The sequence below is a fragment of the Pezoporus occidentalis genome, unplaced genomic scaffold (assembly GCF_034315485.1).
Source record: "Pezoporus occidentalis ecotype Australia unplaced genomic scaffold, CSIRO_AGI_Poc_V1 ctg3, whole genome shotgun sequence".
In the NCBI taxonomy this organism is placed as follows: domain Eukaryota; kingdom Metazoa; phylum Chordata; class Aves; order Psittaciformes; family Psittacidae; genus Pezoporus; species Pezoporus occidentalis.
The window spans coordinates 21,401,077-21,416,015 of record NW_026914940.1 but is presented as its reverse complement, the minus strand read 5'-3'; the positions used below and the strand labels follow the sequence as shown (position 1 = coordinate 21,416,015).

At 40.0% G+C, this 14,939-nt stretch overlaps 1 protein-coding gene across 2 annotated transcripts in view; it reads right to left on the bottom strand.

Annotated features, from left to right (window-relative positions):
- Window positions 1-10,518: 10,518 nt before the first annotated feature.
- The window catches only part of STK3 (serine/threonine kinase 3), a 124,906-nt gene continuing 120,485 nt past the window's right edge, over window positions 10,519-14,939 (bottom strand). For both annotated transcript variants that reach the window (XM_062627336.1, XM_062627335.1), the window contains exon 11: window positions 10,519-13,780. In XM_062627336.1, coding sequence (XP_062483320.1) covers window positions 13,622-13,780 — 159 coding nt within the window. In that variant the 3' untranslated portion in view covers window positions 10,519-13,621. The remainder of the gene's footprint in view (window positions 13,781-14,939) is intronic.

The window sequence follows — 14,939 nt, the reverse complement described above, 5'->3', positions numbered from 1 at the left end:
TTTCTGGAGGGCAAGCTCACAGGCACAAATGCAATAGTTTAGTCCCTGATTCATATTGCATGTGTGTAAACTATCATACACCTACAAACACCCATCCAAAACACAGCACAGCACTAGGTTGCCTGGTGGATTGACACATCATGAAAGAAACTAGGGAAGGAAGAGACGGGCTTCTGCAGCACATACACTCCCATTGGATTACATGCTGTGAGGGTGGCAAACTCTTGTACTGATGTCACGGGCACTGCAAGTTCTCTCTAGGTCTGTTGGCTGAGGGCCTTGAAGAATCCAGCTCCAAGCAGTGGTTTTATCTCAGTTTCACAAGCAGTAGATTCCCAGAGTTGAAAGCCAATGACTTTCAGGGCAGTTACTCAAAGAGACCTGTAAACCTATTCCCTCAGCTGTTGCTAGTTCGGCATTGCAAAGGTTGGAACCAAACTTTGCAACACATCATTTCAATAACCTATAGCTTATGTTATGTTCTAGATTTATTATTATTCATAAGGCCAATGCTCTGTCATTTCTGCAAATATTGAATGGAATGTGTCCAAATTGTGTTTTACTAAAGAAAATGAAATACCCCAAGGAATTACAACTTTTATTGTACTGGTTGAAAGGAATTTATATTATTGCTTTTTTATATAAGTGCTTTGGATCAAAGACACTAAATAAATAAAGTACTGAAATTTAATATGTTCCTATTATCATGACAATGACTTTACACAGTACACAGGAATTCCCTTCATAAACTTAACTAACTCCAAGTTAAAAGTAGTCAGGTTTTTGCTCTCCCATTCTCCGGAAGAGCATTCCAGATCTGTGCTGCTTTCCAAGGCTTGTGCAACTTTCAGCATAATTTTATTAATGGCTGCTTTATATCAGTTGGGTTTTTTCCCATGCCACCACTGTTCTTTAGCTTAAATATTTCATTTTCTTCTTAGTGATTGCATGCATGCTGTATTTATAGACAGCAATCACATGTCCTTAATGCTTAGTTTCACAGAGTTATACCTGCCAAGCTTCCTTTTAGTTTTCTTTTTGGAAGTTGTATTCCCCTGGCCATTCTAGGAGATGTAGCTTTTTCTTTCTGTACCACTTCTGCTTAGATTTAATATGTTTGAATATTATATCATATTGTATTGCTTTGTACAGCAGTTTTAATATTTGCTTATGACTAAGAGAACTGTTCACTGATGAGGATAATGATTGTTCAAGTTAAACGATGTTGTCTTGGCTCCCTCAAAATATCTTGGTAAGGAAGAATGAAGCACACCTTTCCTGCCATTTTATGAAGTAACCTCTATTCTAGGGCTCAATCCAGTAAGTGCTGAGAATCTTCGTCTCTCATTAAATGAAGTTACAGAAAAATGTTTTCAGTTTGAAAGAAAAGTTCAATCTCTCCAAAGCCTCACAATGAGGAGATGAGGTGGTATGCTGTTTGAACAATTGTTGCTTTCACCAGACTTCTTCAATCACTCTTTGTAAGAGTGGGGCATTTTCACTTCTATAAAACAGCGGGTCAGCAATGAAGCATGAGAGGATTAATTGTCCACTTTCTCCAGCGATTGAAACTTGGAAACTGTTGTGGTCAGAAATCCACTTGTTACGGACGTGCAGTTTAATGAAGAACATTGCACTTGGCATGTGCTCCTCCTGGCTTGTGACAGTCACCTTCCTGGCACTGGTGGAAATGTTGCTCCTATTCTCTTTCAGATGAGACCTTTGAATTGCTTAAATGAGGATTATGGGAATATTTCAAATGAGGCAACTTACTTACTTTATTGCCAGGAATAAACTGTTAGAGAATCTTGATTTCTCATACAAATTTAGGCTATTATGAGAGTTGGAGATGTCCTCAAGAAAGCAATATGTTACATTATTTTCCTGAGATATAAAAACTATATATAGATTGTGATTAAGCTTTTTATGTATGTTCAGATTTTGCATTATTGCCTGGTTTATTATTCACTTACTTTCATCAGTTGCTAATTCTCTCTTTCTCTGCAGACTACTTCATCCATTTCGAAAGCAGACTGCTTTTTTCCTCACATATTATCTATAGCATGAGCTACTTAACATTGCAAAATTAAAAACAAAGAACTTCGCATTTAATTTTCCAACTTTAATACCTCCAGTATTTGTACCTTTTTGTATGGAACTCTATGAGACTGCAGGGAATGACTGTATTTGGTGCTCTTTGTACTGAGTTTCTTCTCCCAGTAGCATGTGACACACTCAAGAACTCAGCTTTGTGCCACAAAATGGAAATTAAATGCATAAAAAAGTATATTTCATCAAGGATTAAGAACTGATTTAAGTTTCAGGGTATTATATTTATGATCAAAGAGAAGCCTGGATCTCATTGTGAAGAAAGGTTTCTTTTAATCATATACATTCTCCTAACTGGTGGTCGTGATGGGGAACCCACATTTTTCAGTTGAGCAAATAGTGCAAGCTTCTTGTTCTCTACCTCACAGATTAGGGACTAAGCAACATAAAAACAGCACTTGTAGCAGCTAAATCAACTTGACATGACTTTTCATCTCCTCTCAAACAACCCCCATCCTTAGAGGCCCCAGCTGTGCACATACAAGAAGCAGAAAGACCTTAGAGTAACTGCCCTTGCTGTGCTAGTTACTCATTTCTTCTCACAATACTCCAGACTTTTGAATCTACTTTTGATGGTGCTTTCAAACAACATTCAAGCCACAGTCACCACTCCTATCCCTTGGTGAGGGGCTGTGCCAGAACTGTTCTTTTCTCATCATGTTTTTTTTTTGTTTGTTTTTTTCCCAGTTTATGTGCCTGACTTCCCACTAAGTTACACCACAAATTAATTTGATCTCCTGTAACTTCAAGTTTCCCACTATTTAGGGAGGGCTCAAAGAATATTCAGTTTCTGAAGCATCTTTTACTGATTCTGCCTTTTCCTGATGCTTCCCGCCTGAGAATAATTTGCTGGATTAACAATGGAAAAAAAGGCAATACATTAATACCTTATTCAAAGCAACAGTTCTCTGCTTAGTTGATTCAGAGACAGCTGTAATGTCTGCACCTTCAGAGCAATAGTTGCAGTTGTTAAGAAACATCACCCTGATTCACCTCTCATTTATAAAATGATGGGTTGTCAACTGGAGGAGGCAACTTCCAAACAGTCTAGAAACTGTTTCCCAAGCTAGCATGACACTGCTGACAAAGGTCTGGCTCTGGCATTTATTTCTCCTCCTAGTACAGGGGATTGAGAATCATCTCACAGGTGCTGAAACTCAAACTGACCTCCCACCAGACCATGCAGAAAACTGTTTGCCTGACATCACCTCACCCTTTACACACAACCCTAAATCATGCAAGTCTTCACTTGGATAAATGCATGCACCTGGCTACAGGAGGCAGTGGCACAAATCCAACACTTCAGCTTCACAGAAGTGTAGAAGAAACATCAGCACCTCCCTCTTGTTTTTGCCTTTCAGGGGAAAACAGGGGCTTGGCTTCTCTCTGGTCCCTGCTCAGAAACAAACAGGGATAAGTTTTCAGGGATCAGAAGAAGTCTGCTATAAACCTGCCAATTTCTCCTCTAAATCACCCGAAGAGTTCCCAGTTTTAAATGCACAGTCCAGCATCTGCTTGTCATGACCACATGCACCGGTGCTCTGTGAGGTTCACAAGTCTGTGTGGTTCTGAGCAGATTGTTCCACTGATCACACCGCTGACCTTCAAAGAAAACCTTCAATCACATTTGGAAGATGAGTGGTACTTAAACATCTTTCTTTGCTTATAAGCAGCCACTGCGCTGCCCATCTAAATTCCTGTACCTCTTGGTCCACCCTCACAGTCTGTTTGTTGTATCCCAACGTGGCTATTCGTTGACATGCAATGAACGAATGGGTGATGTGGTGGGGTTGTAGCACAGCAAAATGAGTGGCTGGAGTTCCTGACTTAGTAATGTCAATCCTACCAACTTTCAGTGGAAACTGTCCATGTTTTGTGCCATTCTAGGAACTGTTCTCAACATTGATATCCAAGCATAGCCCCTTTAATGACCACCTGCTTAATTACCAAGTAAATTCTGATTTACTTCTATTGTACCAGTGCCTAGGCACTTCAGATCATGGGCTATCACCTCCATATGTTAGGTATTCCAAGTATGGCCAAAGATAACACATCAAAGATGTGATTTAGTTTGTGGAAAAATCTGTTCTCTGTTTCTTTCGTTTTCTTCCCATACCAAGGCACAGCTTCCTGCTGTTTCTGTTAGTATGATCCTTCTATAACATTTCCATCCCTACCCTGAAAACCCAAAGGAAGAAGGCCTGGATGTATTTTTCTCTGGTGGAGTGGTTCTTGGTATTCCCCATGGAGCACACTCTAAAGAAGACAGCTGAAACCTGGAAAGCAGCAAGAGAGCTGGCGTCCCCATCCAGTTCCCTCTTACGTGTCTACCCCTCTCTTGCACAGTCAGCAGAGAGATAGGCAGGTCTCCTCAACAGGGGATGCAGCAGCTCCTTCTTGGATCCTTTTGTATTCAGCCTGTCAGGTGAGCTATCAGGTTTGACAGTCAGTTTGTGCATGGAGCTTCTCAGCTGCGGTGCTGGAAATGCTTTGTAAATAGAGAGCAAATTTCTTATGGTTTCACTGGCAAAAATGCACTGGGCCCTCCTTATACTTGTTAGTGGGAGCAGCCCCACTCCTGGCTCTCAGGTGCCTCAAGCACAATAAACTGGAACCGCGCTGGAGCTCTCACCAGTGGTACCGGGGCAGTGCTGAAGAGCACAAAGTCCCCCTCCTCAGTTGAGCTGTTACATAGCACTGGCCCATCCACCAGTACACAAAAATATGAATGTGCTTCCTCAAACTTGGCAGGAGCCTCAAAGCACTGAAACCATTGAACAAGCCAGGAGATGGGAGTCACGCTGGAAACAGGAGGTGGCAGGCGTTTCTAGGTGCATTTGATTTTCTTAGAAATCCCCTTAGATTCAGAGAAAGGTCAGTCTAGACATACCGAGAATATAGAAGAAAAAGGCTCTGACAGTTAATGCTTCCTGAAACAAGAGAGAATCACAGAATATCTGACAGTTTTCCATCCTGACAAAGCGCAATTAAAGAAAGCAAAATGCATCTCACCATCCTGCTGAAGAAGGTGAGAAAAAACCCATGGTGAATGCAAGATTAGTCTAGGTTCATGGGCCTTTAAACAGAACATTAATCCTATACAGTTCAGAAAAGAAGAATAAACCTGACTAGAAAGCAAAGCTGCAGCTGGAATAGTGTTCAGATTCTTTTCTTGCAAAGTGCACAGGACAGCCATGACTTGCATGGTTTCATCTAGAGATCTGCACCAAACACCAGAGACCAGCATCCCCAGGTTCAGATTCCCAAATGTTTCAGCACAGCCAGGGTGTTAGCCATACCCCCTCTCAATCGCATCAGCAACAGGGAGCTCTGAACATGAGGCTGGCAGCCTCGTGGTGTTCTGGGATAAGGCCATGCTGCTTCTATCACCGGCTGTGGTGGGGGAACACAGCAGCTGTCTGGGTCTGCAGCACGGTGCCAGCCCTGAGCAGCACCATTTCCATTGATCAGAACAGAAGCCGGAAAGCAGCTCAGAAACACAGCAGTGATCTCTTCTTCAGTGTGACTGAATGGTCATTCCTCATTCTAGAGCAGGCAGCTGAACTAAACATCTCAGTTCAGCATCTGCCTACAAATAAAGTATCAGTCAAACACTTGGCGATTAAGACTCCCTCCTACTCCAGCTGCAAGATAGGACCCAACTGTCGTGTTTTCTGTGGAGGCTGTAACTGAAGTGCTATGAGATGTATAAGAATTGTGTCAGTTGATGGGCTGAATAAATCAATGCTAGCTACACTTAAAAGGCTTCAAACTTATACCCACCCTTGGAATAAATTTGCATTAATTGTTGGGATGTGGATCCTGTGATCTTAGAAATCCTCAATTACTTATTTATCCCAATAATTACATATGTGGGGGATGTTTAAATATCTGGGTGTCAACAAAAGAGTTATAAATACACTAATTAGAAGAAACAGGTTTATCAAATAATAGAACACTTTACCTATTGATTTCAGCCACATCGCATTGTAGAATATATACAGCCCCAAAGCTACTGTATTTGTGTGAAACCTGAGCAATCAGTGGTGAATGTGCTTCCTTAGCAGGACAGGTTGCTGAAAAAATACAAGCATATAGTCCATCAAGAATTTCTAGCACATACATTACAAACCACTGGACTACAAACCACTTTTGGTTGGTTCAGTTTCTAACAGCACAAGAGAGACTCCTGGAATGCATCAGAGCAGTATTTCAGCTGTATTTATTGAAATACTCAACTAGCACTTACTGCATTGGAGACTTCTGTTCACTTTCAGAGGTAAATCGGATTTGGATTAAGCAATTATGCGTCTATAAATCAGTGCAGTGCTGAACATTAACACAGTTACCCCATTATTTTCTGGATGGTCTTAAGAACTTTACTCTGTAAAGATCAACTAACAGGAAAAACTAAACAAAACCTTTCCTGGATTTTAGGAGACTCAGAAGAAGTTCTTTATTACTTGTATATACAAGTACAGAGTTTGATTTGCTTCTGCATTCTTTTAATACAAAACAATTAAAAAAATTCTGGTCTTCTTCCACAGTTTCAGCAGGGAAAATCGGTATATGACAAAAATGCAACATACCTACGGACTGGAATACAGCATGCATTTTAAAAAGAATCTCATGCTTTTGGATATGGTTGCTAAGAAAACTGATAACTCCACTTAATCCTTCTTCAAATAATCTCTGACCTCCATAATCTCTGGACTATGACACCTGTTTTCATGTGCATGAGATCAAAAGGACACCTCTTGCTGTTAAGCCTGTATACCCCATTGTACTGTAATAAAAATGAAATATCAATTGATGCATCACACTACAGGCTTAGTGTCAGATAAATCAAATCAAAAGCTTTTGGTCTCCCTCTTTGATGTATTGGCTGTGAGATTTTCCTTAACCACGCAGGCTTGGAAGCCCAGGAAGAACACAGAGCAGCAGGAAGATCTGAAAAGGGGAACAAGTCATGTTATAAACATCGATGTGTGCATCAGCCCTTTCAGCAACACCAAGGGAATGAAAGGATGAATTAAGAGGTAGAGGGGGTTGCTTCTGTGTGTGTGTGCACACACCTTTGTACAGTGAGAGAACCATTATACTGGTCAGCTCCAAATACTGGCCCTAAGGGGAGAAACAGGACTTGGAGGGACATGTTTTGCTCTGGGAGTTGGCTAGGGAGAGGTACTGTAATATAAAATTCCAACTGTTCGCAGGAAGAAGAGTCCAGGTCTTTAGTAAAGAGCACACAATTTAATTAATTTGACAGAGAAAAAATACATCCAGATATACCAGCATGTGGCTGTGTACATTTACAAACTTGATTTCTGAAGCTGTGACACCTAAAGAAAAGAACTGTGAAGGTTGCTGGGGTTTGCAGTGCATGAGTAAATAGCATTAACTTCTTCCCCCACTGTCGCGATCAGAAAACCCGTATTGGAGCCCAGGATCACATTAGTTTCATTCCTTCCATCGCTCTCCTGCTGGCTGGCTCCAGGCAGCTCCCTGCTCACTCTCAGTTTATCCCCTTTGAATTTGCTGTGGCCTTCAGAAAGGCCTGTTTGCACTGAACAAGTACAAGCACAAGGCAAGACGCTGGCTGTTTGCCTGCGGCACATGAAAAGTCCCGCTCTCACCATTATGTCTAGCAAAGCTAAACCCAGTGCCTACAAGAACAACTTGGGAGACTGAGGGATAGTGTTACTACTCTATGAAATGTCCTGGTGTAGAGCAAGCAGCAATCATTAGCTGATGCCATTACACAGACTCTCCCACTGCACTAAATGGTTTTTGTACATCAATATGAAATTGGACACAAGGAACTTTTTACTTTTCAATGTTTCAATGTGATTTTCACATACCTTGGGGTGGCCATGCCCACATCTGCACCAGGGGCTGTGGCCATGCTGCACTCGAACCAGCAGACAGCTGTGGCCTTCTGCATCAAAAGCCACCTGTCACCACGGCGTGGCCTTGGTGAGAAAGGGAGCTGGCTCCTGCAAGGGCCCCTAGACCACAGACACTGGTTTAAGCACAGTGCTGTCCTGATGCTGATCAACAGCCTCCAGACTCACACAGAGCCTGTTGAGGGCAAAGAGCTACTCACCACTTTGTGCTGCTTCCTCACACTGCAGGAGCCTCAGTGCCTCCGCTGCAACAGGGAAGGGAGAGAAGGGTAGGAGGGAAGAGTGGTTCCCACGAGAGCACAGCACTGACACGGCATCCTGAGCATGTGCACAGCCCATTCAGCACTCATAACACCCAGGGACAGAGCAGGGAAAGCCTCTCCATGCAGAGACAAACATCAGCTGCAGCTGAAACCCTCCATGACCCCAGAACGGAGTAGGGGAGGAAAAGAGAAACCACCACCCTTTCCTTTGACTGGGATTTTCCCCCATGTTTATTTAATCAGTTATGGTATGTTTCAATTTTTTAAAAATTCATGATTTTAAACTTCTATCTTTAAAAGTAGTAACTGAATAAGTAAAGCACAAATATAAAAGACAATAAACATGAATGAAAAATCAGTTGTGAAACAGCAACATAGAGCAGTAAGTTATGTGGATGGCTACCTCATTTGCTTTTGTCAGCCACACTTTTTCGCTGCCATCCATAGCTGGCCTCATCAGTGACCTGGAGAGATGCAAGCACTGTCTGTCTGCTTTTTCATTTCTCCCCAAAGAAATTGATTTTTAATGATTTGCTTCTTCCTGTTTCTGTGACAAATAAGGCCCAGTGGAACTAACCACAAGTCTATCCTGAGGAATCTGTGAGGCAAACAGTGGGAAAAAGTACCTAGTATCTAGCCTGTGTGGGACTAACAAACACCCCGGAAGAGAAAGAGCTGGTTAGAATCTGAACTTCCTGTATTTTCAAATGAAGGGAAAACAGGACAGCCGAGACTTTACTGAATAGAAAAAGAGAATAAAAGCTGTTGCCAACATTTGCATTTGTGCACAACATTCCAAGAACACTCGGCTCAGGGGTGCCCTCAGAAGTAATGCTCACATTCATCCTCCAGAGCAGGCGGAAAAGCAGCAGCAAAAACACCCGAAGACTTCTCCAAGGCTTTCACTTACAATAGTGTGCCAGACACTGCTGTACCACAGCCTGGTAGAGAAATATCCCAGAACTAGTGTCCCAGAAAACTGCATAGCATGGCCTCAAGTTGCACCAGGGGAGGTTTAAATTGGATAATGGGAAAATTCACGGAAAGGGTTGTCAAGCACCGAAACAAGATTCCCAGGGAAGGGGTTGAGTCACCATCCCCGGAGGTAGTGTAGATGTGGTACTTCGGGATATGGTTCAGTGGTGGACTTTGGCAGTCCTGGGTTAATGGTTGGACTTTATGATCTTAAAGGTCTTTTCCAACCTAAATGATTCTGTGATTACAGAACATCCATCATTGCTTTGGAAATACAGAAATAAATACCACAGTAAACTGGAGCCCTGAATATTTATGAATGAAAAGAAATAAAGACTTCCTCACATCATAAGGTCTTTTTAATTAGTTTTATAACTATATATACACTTAAAAAGAAAATGTAACCCTCATCATATCACATTGATAAAACAGTGTGCACACAGAGTGCTTTACAGAAGTTGCACAGTATACATTCTGCGTGGAAGCACCACTGCCTATTAATGGTGACTTGTGCAGGAATTCACGCATCATGAGCCGTATTTGTATCTGGAAGTTCAACACGCTGGGTGGAGAAGCAGCCTGAGCCACTGGGCACTCTCATCTAAATATACATGGTCAAATACAGTAAATAAATGTAATATCCAGTAATTGTCAGATTAGTTCAGATTAGCAGCAGAATTCTGTCACTTCAAGCATACCATGGTTCATTAAGGAGTTTTGCTCATAAGTCTCTTTTACTGAAGTGCCTTTGTGGGCAAATTCTTAAGCAGTAATTTTTAAAATTCAGAAAAGAAATGGGCTATGGAGTAAATTTTGAGACATTAAATGGATTTTCTTCTCCTGGTTAAGCCTATCCATTACCTATTGTACTTCTCATTACACTAGAAAAATCAAAGGAACACCTAAGGCTGCTAATGTCCACTAGTACCTCCAGGTAAAGGGTGTCTATGAACATTTCCAGTGGGTTGGGGTGATGCTCAGCTCCCTCAGGATTAGGCCTTTAGCAACCTTAGATTGCAGAGTGGCTTCCACAAAATATTGAGGATACGCCCGATACTCTTCCATTGAGATCCTCAGACTTCTAGAGTTTGCAGCAACATCTTGAGTTGGATAAATCCTTTCCAGAGCTGACTTCAAGTGATGTGGTTATCCGCACTCACAGCTGGGCTCAGTATTATAAGCATGAGAGATGACAATGGAAATGAACATTGATGGTTATTATTTATGTAATTTTGTTTCTGTTAGAATGAACAACAAGACAACTGTTATACATGAAAAATTAGCTTTTATTACAAATGTTTAGTAATAAGTAATGATGTTTCAAAATTTGTTTACTTACTAAATCTAAACATACAAAGTCAGAAGCAAACAAGAAATTGCTTGGTTAAAATCTTACTGAAGGTTAACTTGTCAGTAGTTGTATCAGATTTCCTTGCAAGGCTTGCTTGTAAAATGTAGTATTTATTGTACTGTCGGATTTCCTTTACAGAGATGCTCATCCTCCAGTAGAGATGGGAAGTCAACAACATGGATGACTTAATTCATTTACATAAACAGAAGAAACAAAAATAAGTCATATCTATCTCTCAATATAAAACCTGTTTCTTTAAATTATGCTTGCACATTATTTAGAGCCCAATACACTGGCTTCTGAAGCCAAAGACAGCTCGTACACTGACTTCAGTGTGCACCGTATTAAAAGGGCAACATTACTAACTTCATTTTAACTGGTGAAAGTATTCTTTGGTCACAAATGTCCAATATATCCCAGATTGCAGTATATCAGAAGTTACTTCTCACCCATTTTAAGTACCTTGTTTACACTTCTATTTCATTCCATGGCTCTCAAGAGTTTTCTCCTCCATGTATAATCCACACCTGTGTTTGTGCATTTGCACAAAATCTGAGCTGTTTCCATGCAGACAGATCAGGAGTGAAGAAAGAATATTGTTTATCTTCTGATATCTTTCAGATGTCAGACTGCACCAGCTCTAGTCTAAAACAGCCTTTTAGTGGAGTCTCCTAGACAGGCAATTCATATTTAACACACTGCATTACCAAGTTTTCAGAATACATAAAATATGCAAATTGTGATCATTTTATTACATTGCCTATTACACTGTAAAGCCACATTATTAAAAATCAAAGTCTAATTTTTGAGGGAATAGTTTAAGAGAGTAAGGGAAAAGAAAGCTGCTAAAGATGCAAGCAAGAGTGTCTGCACAATGACACTTTGTTTAAAAGGCACACCAAGAAAAGGCAAGCTAGGTTCCTCTCCTGATGGTTTAAATCTGTTTTATACTTTTTCTTTTATATATAGATATGCATATATGTGGGTATGCCTACACAAATACATGTATGCACACACACCTTTGAGTTTTGAGAAAATTCAAGAATTAGAAATTCACTTTAAATAAATAAGAACCATACGGGGGGGGGGTGTGCTGTTATTTTTTTCTGCATTATGAGTATACTCTAATGACACTGTGATATGATTACACCATTTTTTATTTCTCATCATTTCACTGTATAAATGTGAGGCCTAAGACTACCAGGTGCATTTATATTGCCTAAAGCAATTTCTGCTGATCTCCTGTGTTTTTGCTTCTTCGTAAGGGATGGCCCCAGTTCAAACAGTCTGGGCTTGTATGTCAGAGCGTGGCATGCACGCAAACACACAGAATGACAATGGCAACAACGGCTATATGCAGCTCAAACCCATGTACTGGTCCCAGCACGGCTGTAGTACACTGATCTTGTAAAAACTTCTGGTTTCCTTTTGCATCATTTTTATGACATAATGCACCACTTTCAATATCTGCACTGCTCCATCTAAATGGTCCACGTATGATGACGGTAAATGTGAAGAGGTATGAGATGATCACAAACTTCCAGACAACATTTAACAGAAGATGCCCATACAGTAGTCACCATTAAAAGCTTAACAGCTCATGGTTCAAATGTAAAGATCTTTTCAGCTGTAGTATTTAAAGAAGTATGACTATCACAGTAAAGTTATTTACACAGAAGGCAACAAGAGTAAAGGTATCAATACAGAACACAGCAGATTGTTCAGAAAGTGGATCACATTTTCTGCTAAGTCTGAAATATTTCTTGCAATGTTGTAAATTCTACCTACCAGATAACCCACAATATAAACCAGACAGAAGAACTTGCAAAAAGATACTAAGAGCTTGATCCTGAATTTCTGATCCACCAAAATCAATCAGCAGACGACTACAGGAATTTTGAATGTCTAGCGATTGCAGGACAAAACCCTTAGAGGACTGCAAAACATTGCTTCTCTTCAGTACTTATTATATATAAGTATTCAATTCATTTTCTTTGGCTTTTAAATTACTATCCTTTCATACCTATAATATGAAACCAAACTAAACACAAACCAGTAATAACTGCCCTCTCCCCTGAAAACTGATAAAAAAATTAAATGAATTAAAAAAAACATTTTCAGAAAGTGTAGCTGTTACTTCATTATAAAACTACAGTGCAAAACGGTTTTATACTGGTCAGAATTGCAATAGCAATTGGAAATTTACACTGAAGGAGTGACTGCAAGTATCGATTCTCCTAAAGAAGAGAAAAATCAAAACTGATTAGGCACTTGTTTTCTTGTTTAATGAAGGATCATTCAGTGTGCGTAAAAATGACAGAAATACTGTCTAAAAGAATGCTCTGTAGCATAACAACTGGATTGATCAACTACAGCCACAATCCCTGGCTCACGAGAGCAGAAAAACATGCGCCTATTACTCATGTTATGCATATATCCTACTGATATGAATGGGCTGGATACATGTTCAAGTGCTGTCCTGAATTGGGAAGCCTGCTGAAATTGGACTTTTTTAAAAGATTGGTGAGCTTTTCAATTATACCACAATACTAGTTTTATCTAATCTGGTTCTGCTCTCCACAATATCATCCTAATACTTCCTAACAAAAAAAGAAAACAGGCATAAAATAAATAGGATAACCAAAGATTATGTAATAAATACGCTACCAAGTGGGAGGAAAATCCATTGCAACATAAGGCTCTGTAGTGTTGCACAATTAAGAAATCGCTCCAGGTGCTCCAAAGCACAACCCCAAAGTACAACACTGAGTTACCACTATACACTTGAAAAGGATTAAGACGTAACAGATTAAACTTCTATTCCATTAAAGACTGAAAATACACACAAGTGTTAAAGTTTCTCTGCAGAACACCACATGTATGCTCTTTCACTGCTCCCACTGTAATTGAAGGAAAATTCAAAAGATTGGGTCATGAAAACTCTAATAATCAAATTCCTTCAGACTTACAAAGTGTCCACACTGACTCATAGTATTATCTCTGCACGTATAGCAAACTCAGAAATTTTGTTGTCTCCGCTTCTTTGCATCCATTGCATCTAGGATAGGTTGTCTCTTTGCAGTGTACCTCTGGCGAAGCTCTTCAATTTCTCGTTCCATCATAGGGTCCAAAGCCTTTAATCGCATCTGTAACTCTTCTAAACTCAGGTTCTTTAACTGTAAAACAACCAACAAAACAAAACAAAACAAAAAAAACCAAAAAGATTAAAACCTGTTTTAAGCAAAAATGAAAACCCCTACGTTCCATGATTCCTTAATTTACAGTTGCACTGTTTTTACACACTTTGAGTATATGTATACACATATAACTGTTTATATAACCAAAAGCCTAAGAATGCTCCACAGTAAATAATTTAACAGCACATGAAAACACAGAGTATATTTAATATAAACGATAAAATAAAAAACCCACTTTGCAAACCTTGCAAATAGATTGCAAATAAATAGAGGGTTGGATCTGAACTCATTCGGCTGAAAAAAGCATGCCACAGTATACACAATTACATTCATGTATATAACTTACATTGCTTAATGAAATACTTCTTACTGAACTGCAGTATCTTACAGAAGCCTGAAAAAATCAGACAGCTGCTGCAATAGTCCGAGAGGTATTTAGAGGCACTTTCTGCTACGAATGACAAGGCACCTGTCTTCCTCAACAGATTGCTGCCAGAACTAGTCAAAGCAAATTGCTAACAGAGTGTTTCAATAATATATGAAATAATCTCCTGAATTCATAGGAAGGGGAGAGAGTTAGCTTTGACCAAGCTCTCCTTTCTAAAAATATTTTCTCACAATGTTAAACAGTTCATTACATTTCATCCATTAAAAGCAACGGGTCATTTAACAAATCATTGTTGGCTTTGATGGATGATGCAAATAAAGGCTGGAGTCCTGCCAGGTACTGGGGCACATTAGGCACTACTGCCCCAGCTACTTGCAGGGAAGGATCCACCTTTTAAGTATGTTCCTTTAGCTGGCCTAGGTACTTTTCCCCTGATGAAGTCCAGTGCCTCTCTGTGTTTCTCTCTTGTCAGAATTGCCTATGTGTGAGTGTGAAAAAAAAAAAAAATCAACAATTTTCCAATAGCACAAATAATTTCATTTTAGGAAAGGGATAATCTATATTTTGTTTGCAAATATTCTGTCATCACAAACAAGCACAACCACCTAACTCGGGGGGGAAATGGAAAACATTTCCTGAATCAACCTACTAATGAGTCAATACTTCGTTCATGAATCTAGGGCAGTCTTCCATCAACACAGTCTGATCTGTTCTCCCTGAGGAATGAAATACTAGTTTTGATCTTTATTT